At 39.8% G+C, this 7729-nt stretch overlaps 3 protein-coding genes across 3 annotated transcripts; all 3 read left to right on the top strand.

The window, feature by feature from the left end:
- The first annotated feature begins 288 nt into the window (after positions 1 to 288).
- Positions 289 to 1317, top strand: LOC147234446 (gamma-crystallin M2-like). Its single transcript, XM_086144798.1, has 3 exons — positions 289 to 347; positions 475 to 717; positions 954 to 1317. Exons 1-3 carry the CDS (start codon positions 339 to 341, stop codon positions 1227 to 1229), a joined length of 528 nt encoding a protein of 175 aa, XP_086000924.1. The 5' UTR covers positions 289 to 338; the 3' UTR covers positions 1230 to 1317.
- A 1579-nt stretch (positions 1318 to 2896) lies between these two features.
- On the top strand, positions 2897 to 3820 carry LOC147234445 (gamma-crystallin M2-like). The gene is made up of 3 exons (XM_086144799.1): positions 2897 to 2974; positions 3076 to 3318; positions 3484 to 3820. The coding sequence occupies exons 1-3, from the start codon at positions 2966 to 2968 to the stop codon at positions 3754 to 3756; spliced, it is 525 nt and encodes a 174-aa protein (XP_086000925.1). The 5' UTR covers positions 2897 to 2965; the 3' UTR covers positions 3757 to 3820.
- A 1651-nt stretch (positions 3821 to 5471) lies between these two features.
- Positions 5472 to 6311, top strand: LOC147234444 (gamma-crystallin M1-like). Its single transcript, XM_086144832.1, has 3 exons — positions 5472 to 5539; positions 5654 to 5905; positions 5989 to 6311. Exons 1-3 carry the CDS (start codon positions 5531 to 5533, stop codon positions 6262 to 6264), a joined length of 537 nt encoding a protein of 178 aa, XP_086000958.1. The 5' UTR covers positions 5472 to 5530; the 3' UTR covers positions 6265 to 6311.
- The last annotated feature ends 1418 nt before the right edge of the window (positions 6312 to 7729 follow it).

Raw genomic sequence — 7729 nt, 5'->3', positions numbered from 1 at the left:
ATTCAATTAAACAGTTCCAGTCAAGATCTCGTTTTTCCTCAAGAATCTCAAGAATCAGTTTTGAAAAATGCACATGAAATTCATTCCCTTCTGCATGGGTCGCTTTCAGCAGGGAGTTGTGATAAACATGAAGGAAAGAACTTATATTCCATATGTATACAGACCCCCCTGCCCCCGGCCCAACATCCACCCATGATCCATCCACACCGAGCGGTATATTTGAATGACAATAATTATGCTGTGCAATCACACAGCTGCCCTTTCTTTCCTTTTTTTATAAAGCACACTGCTGCTTGGCGCAGAGACAGCACTGACTACCAAAACGGCCTGATTGCAACATGGGGAAGGTAGTGCCATTTAAAGGCTTTCTTTTTTGTTTTTCCTAAAAAAATGTATTTAGATGATGTGTGGAACACTTGGAGTGCTGTGCTAAACCAAACTGTGTTGTTGTGTGTGCCATGATTTGTTTTGCAGATCATATTTTTTGAGGACAGAAACTTCCAGGGCCGCTCTCACGAGCGCAGCAGTGACTGTGCCGACCTTCACTCCTTCTTCAACAGGTGCAACTCCATCAAGGTGGAGAGCGGCTGCTTCATGGTGTATGAGAAGCCAAACTACATGGGAAACCAGTACTACTTGGGCAGGGGGGAGTATTCTGACAATGAACGTGTGATTGGCATTAGTGACTGCATCAGGTCCTGTCGCATGATTCCCCAGGTAGTGCCACAAGAATTTAAAATTGTCATGTGTTATCACATTTTGGTGTTGCTTTCTTTTTCTCTCCCTTGACAAAAGGCTATAAGCTGTTTGTTTATTTTTGGTTGGCTATCTTTGTTTTATCAAAAGCATGACCAGAAAGAAAAATACAGAGAAAGGTGGAAAGGTGGAAAGGTGGAAAGGATGCCTTGAGAAAGAATAATGGGACTTTATTTTTTTAATCTTTGTAAATTCAGCATCAAGGGTCCTACAAGATGAGGCTTTACCAGTGCTCCGACATGTCAGGCCACATGTGTGAGCTGGAGGACGACTGCCCCAACGTCCAGGACCGCCTCAGCGTTTCGGACTTCAACTCCTGCAACGTGATTGATGGCCACTGGTTGCTCTACGATCAGCCCAACTACAAGGGCAGGGTGCACTACCTGAGGCCTGGGGAGTACAGGAGATACAGCGACTGGGGTGCCACCAGCCCGAGAGTAGGCTCCCTGAGAAGAATCACCGACTTCAACTAAAATTATGTCCTCTAAGTGCACCCCCCCCCCCCCTTTGTTTTAATGTCTGTTTTACCATTGAACTCCTAAATAAAACATCAATATTTTAGTCCGTATGCATCTCTGATTCATGTTCATTAATATCGATCCATATTTTGGGGTGTTTTTCCTTAGCTATAATTCTGTATTGTCTGGCAGTAGCGGCTACAGGGTAGTTTGCAGTTTAATCTCCAGGCTCAGAAAAAACAAAAACAATGCCGTTGTGGGCCTCCCCCGGTTTGGGCCCCTGGTGGGATTAGCTGGTTACTAAATCCATAGGAATACTTTTAACGCACACATGCAGACTGCAGCAATGGAGCCTGGTCAGTGAAACAGAAAAAAAGCCACATTTTAGAGGAAGTTACCAAAATCCAAATCATTCCGCATGGAAAAAAAATCAAATAAAAGATGAACCATTCTGCTGGTTATGACATAACAAACTGCCCATATTGGAATGATATCAACATATAATCATTTGTATGACTGTAATAGTACAAAGTTTACAAAGGAAAATAATTTGAGAGACTGAAAGTCAGTCGAGGAGTGATGCACAGCAATATAAATCGTCACGTATTTGCAACTACACCAACAAATATTATGCGCTCCTTGCTTACGGATATGTAATGTTATTTCAAGAATTTAGGGAGAAAATATATCAGAAAACATAAAACAACCAAATAAAAAAGCAGAATGAATGTATGTATTTGGTCTAACAATTTCAACGAATCCTAATGTCTTCACTTTTGAAATATAATAAAGTAGATATTGAATTGTATCATCTGCCTGATTACATTTAAACATCAATTGTTTGATTCAATCATCCACTATGTTGTTTCTTTTGAACAGAAGCCAATCTCACCTTACACTGAGCCAATTAACATGCCATTGATTATAATCATTAATTGTATTATTTTTTAATTTTTGTATTGTATCAAAATGGAACTGAAATATTGTAATGTGTCATAATTATTAGTTGTTGCTATGAATAGATCAGCTTCATGCACTTGGCAGTTTTGGAGGTCCATCAATAGCTGACCAACATGCATACATCATCAAATGTCAGTTTCCTGAAATTAATACTGTCTTCTATTTCAAGGCAAAAAAAGGAAAAGAAAGGAAATGATAATGTATTCTCATGGTTCAGGGCTAGAAAAAGTCAAATATGGTTTGATATGTGGAGGGACAGCTGGTCTGGTAAGACAAATGAAAAATAAAATGCTGGACCTTAATAAATGAACAAGGAGTTTTTTTTACTGGCATTATACACTGTATGCTGGGCCAACTGTTATAAATTCCTCAATGCTCACAGACGTAGCACACGAACCCCCAGTGCAGCTCACTCTTACATACATACTGTGAGGTTGCTCAGGTAGAGAGCAGTCAGGAGCGTGAATGGTTTCCTGCTCTGTTACGCAACATATTTAATGCGAAAGGGCTGTTCCATATTGTTCTGTTGCCATTGTCCACAGGATGTGTGGATACCATACTAGTCTTTTCCTTTGTCCATCCGTGTCAAAACACCAAACCAGTTAATTATTTATCCCTTTTCTCAAATACAAATCTATATTTCTCACCCAATGTTGTGGTCCAACAAAAAGGTAAACATGTGCCAGTAGCCTTCAATTATAACTATGAGAGAATTTGAATAACAATACTTTGTTTGTCAAGAGGTACTATAAAAAGCCCTGAAAACATAGGGAATCTCTCCAACAGAGACCATGGGTAAGGTAGGTACTGTTATTCCTCTGCTAAGATTAAAATGCCAATGCAACAAGGTCTTTTTGGTGTGGGATTTCTCCATGTGTGAAAACTAATAACTTTCCACTAGATTATCTTTTACGAGGACAAGAATTTCCAAGGTCGGAGCTATGAGTGCAGCAATGACTGCACAGACCTGCACTCGTACTTTAGCCGCTGCAACTCCATCAGGGTGGAGAGCGGCTGCTTCATGATCTACGAGCGACCCAACTTCATGGGCCACCAGTACTTCATGAGGAGGGGGGAGTATCCGGATTACCAGAGATGGATGGGTTTCAGTAGCTGTATCCGCTCATGCAGGATGATTCCAGTGGTAAGTAAAAGAAAAGATCATTCAAGTAGGCAAAAAAGACTTTGCGGTTTTGGTGCGGTCAGGATTCTATATCTTGGTGTGACTTTTGGCATTGATAGCAGCTCTTGATTATTTACCTTATTGTGTGCTCCTTTTCCACAACATGTGATGCCATCAATCTCTCAGTACCGGGGCTCCTACAGATTGCGCATCTACGAGAAGCCCGATTTCAGTGGCCACATGATGGAGTTCATGGATGACTGTCCTTGTGTGTCTGACCGTTTCCATCACCGCCATGTCTACTCTTGTAATGTTATGAATGGCTACTGGATCTTCTACGAATACCCTAACTTCAGAGGCAGACAGTACTTTCTGAGAGCTGGGGAGTACAGGAGGTACCGCGACTGGTGCGCCACCTGTGCCATTGTTGGCTCCTTTAGAAGAGTCACTGAATTTTAGCCATCAAATGAAACTTTGCTGTAAATATCAAACACACTGTTTATTAAAGATGTTGAATTTTTAACCTCTTTTGTGATGGTGTTCTCATTAACACTTTTTTTTGTATGTACCCCATAACCGCAGGAAGTTACTGGAATTAACAGCCTCAAAAAATGCAGTCATTTTCAATGGTATATATTTGTATGAAAATAAAGTACCCATCAAGGGGGAAACTACTGTAAAACTATTTGTTTTGGGTCTTATTTGACTGCTACATCCTTTAGGCTATAAATCTTTAAAATCTCAGTATTTGCATCAGTCTCCACACTTCTTGATCAGTAAATCAATACATTTCAGTATTTAAACTGCCCATTATATTTTCAAAATGATAAGATTGAAAGCATACTTTGTTAATATCACATCATACCTCATATTAAGCCTCTCGTCAAATCAAATTCCCATAAATAAATTTCCTGTCAACTCTTGCTTGATGATATAATTAAATCATGGCCCAAATTCTGCCAAATACTCAGTTAGAGAATACATAGAAACCATGTCTTCCTCATTGATACAGTCTGCATTATTACGACTGCATTATGTCAAAGCTGAAACTGAAAATGTACAAAAAAAATTGTGAGTACAATACATATACTATGGAATAGAGAAAAAAATTATGTGCTTTTCCACTTCCATGCGCGTTAGCTGGAAGATTAAGTGTGATGATCACCGGTGTCTTCAGGTCTGAAAAACGACAGTGTAACTGACTTCTTGTATCTCATATTGTACACATGCACTGAACAGAAGGACCCTTGATGAGCATTTTCAGGACATGTACCATCCGCCTCATGGACAAGTCCCCCAATCCTGTTTTTAAACCTGTTTTTAATTATACAAGATTATACTGACAGATGTAAGTCAAATTTGACAAAATAAGTCAGGCATTGATATAATAATTACCTCCCCTCACAGTTGAACTTATTGACCTTGTATTCACCATTCTGGTGAATTGCTCTTTCAAGATTACATAGTGAAACACAACTATCTTGATGAATTTGTCATGTCACTATATAGATTGCTTCCTATTGTAGGCACTTATGAGCAATAACAGCTGTGAACGTCTCCTCAATACAAAGAGCATTTCAGGGTTCTGTATATGTATATACAACAAATACAACATATATAGAATACAATGCAACAATTTTTTTTTACCTATTTCCCTATTTTGGATTCAGATTTTAGAATGGAGATTTAAGATTCACTACACAGGAAATGTATACATGAAATGCAACCCTTTAAGATGCATTATTCAGTTGCCATGTATTGTATGATCACTTGCAGTGTGTAAAACCAGTAAGTGTTCATTTGCAGATTGATGCTTATTAGATATCTAATGCGGTGACAGTAAATGCTGACCAACAGTCAAAAGAAAAAATCTGACCTGGAAGTGGTAAAAAATGTATTTCCAGTCTCTTATCTCAGAGTACGATGTCACACACTCTCCATCAGCGCTAAGCAGACCATATGTGGAGAACCTTCTGACTGACAATGAAATACACACAAAGCTTAAGCGGTGGGACAATGTTGATGACCCCTGCCAGAAACATATGGATGGAAATCCATTGTTACACATTTATAGGCCCCCGTTCAGCAAAAGTCATACTGCTGATTCAACACCCTGGCAAATTTGCATAACAACACATCATGGCCCCTGGGGTTTGGCATAAAACAGGCCGCAGGATCATGGAGCAGGCAGAGCAAGTTGAACCTTCAACTGAGAACAACCCAAACCATCATCATGGGGAAGGTAAAGGGACTTTTATTAATTCTTAATTCAATTTTAACTTTTTTCCAGTTGCAGGTTTTCTACAGGAGTTAACCAAACTTTCAAATGTTGTTGAATGTCTCTTGGCCATTTCAGATCATTCTTTACGAGGAGAGGAACCTCCAGGGGCGCTCTTATGAGTGCATGAGTGACTGCCCTGAGCTGTCCTCCTACCTGAGCAGGTGCCTGTCCTGCAGGGTTGAGAACGGCTGCTTCATGATCTATGAGCGCCCAAACTTCATCGGAAACCAGATCTTTCTGAGGAGGGGCGAGTACCATGACATTCAGCGCCTGATGAGCATTGGGATGATGTTTGACTCCATCAGGTCCTGCAGGCTGATCCCCACAGTAAGAGATCTCGTCTGACTCTCACAGACCTGATTTCAAATTGTGAGTCGCTGCCATTCTCACATTTGTCATTTGTGTTACAGCACAGAGGGCCATTCAGAATGAGGATCTATGAAAGGGAGAACCTCAGCGGTCAGTCCAACGATCTTGTGGAGGATGTTGACAACATCATGGACCGTTTCCGTATGTCCGAATGCCTGTCCTGCAACGTGCTTGACGGCAACTGGCTGCTGTATGAGCAGCCCCACTTCAGGGGCAAGATGATGTACCTGAGGCCTGGCGAATACAGGAGCTTCAGGGAGCTGGGCATGAGTGGCACCAGGTTCATGAGCATGAGGCGTATCACCGACATGTGCTAGAATTCTGTATCTGAATTAAAGAAATAAATAAAATGTTTAATTCATAATCACAATTGTCCTTTCCTTTATTTGAATGGCTTATTTATGAATTCATCGCCACAAAAGGGGTGGCGTGGCGCAGGAGGTAGAGCAATTGTCTTTGTAATCGGACATTCTTCGTTCGATTCCTGGCTCGTTGAAGTGTTTTCAAGCAAGACGCTGCTCATGGTTCATCCATGATGGGTTAATTGCAGAGAATCAATTTCCCCACGAGTCATAAGTAAAGGAAAAATTCTCATTATTAAAAGCAGGTCCTGTAGCATGTTGAATAATGGTGATGTAAAAATTATGGCATTGATTGACTCAAGGCATTTATACACATCTTTAATGCAAACTTTGATGAAGGTTTAATTACATTCGAAAAAATATTAGAGATTATAATTTTTATTTTGTATTCAAACTTATTGTTTACAGCAGAGCTTGACCTTTAATGTATATTTCAACAAATTAAGACATTCACAAATCTACTATTCATCCCAAAACAACTTGGGCAAAGTAACAGCGATGTTGGAAATTATACAGCTGCCTTCAATGCATTTAAGGAGTGCACTAACGTGAAAAAGTAACCACAGTAGCTGCCAAAATTCAAATTCAAAAATCTCTATTTGTCCCCTGGGGACAATTAGGAAATCCAATTACAATTACAAACACAATCACATCCCTCTTGCTATAAAGAGAAGGTTCGGTGATACAAATTTCAAGACAATAGTATGTATAATCGTGTGTACAATAGCTGCTAAAACAAACAATGCACACAATCCAGAAGGGTTTAACACTGGTCACAGAGGTGCTTAAAGAGCCTAGTTTTGGAATTTGGGAAATGGACGTCGGTTGTGGTGAGCATTATCTGAAAAGAGAGTTGTTATCCGCTTCACAAATACGCATCCCTCTTCTTCTTCTTCCTCTTCTTCTTCTTCTTCTTCTTCTTCTTCTTCTTCTTCTTCTTCTTCTTCTTCTTCTTCTTCTTCTTCTTCTTCTTCTTCTTCTCCTTCTTCTTCATCTTCCTCTTCTTCTTCTTCTTCTTTCGGCTTTTCCCTTCTCGTATGACGTTAATAAATCTTCAGCTCCAATTCCAGCATCCGTCTACCAATATATGGTATCACTCCACAAAAGTACAACAACGTAAAGTGCATGCAGCCCGCTTTTGCATATATAACGGCACAGAAATCAAATAGATTGAAAGACTATATTATGATGCAAGCGCTTATTGTTTTGATATAACATGTGCATCATATTTCTGGTCTTCTTTCTTCTCCTGTGGATCTGCCTTTGGTTTCTTGTGACTGTGACTTATTTAATACCACAAGCTGCAGAAATAATTACTTTGTCTCCCCATGAACACTTTTCATATTAAGGTGAGAGATACAGCAGCTTTGTCTTATCTGTTCTTAAAATCTCAGTTGGACTCAACATTTTGGGTGTTCAT

This window comes from Fistularia commersonii, chromosome 4 (assembly GCF_037954325.1).
Source record: "Fistularia commersonii isolate RoL2024-O1a breed Wild chromosome 4, RoL_Fcom_v1.0, whole genome shotgun sequence".
In the NCBI taxonomy this organism is placed as follows: Eukaryota; Metazoa; Chordata; class Actinopteri; order Syngnathiformes; family Fistulariidae; genus Fistularia; species Fistularia commersonii.
Note: the sequence above shows the minus strand (reverse complement) of the source record. Positions and strands in the feature narration are given on the sequence as shown.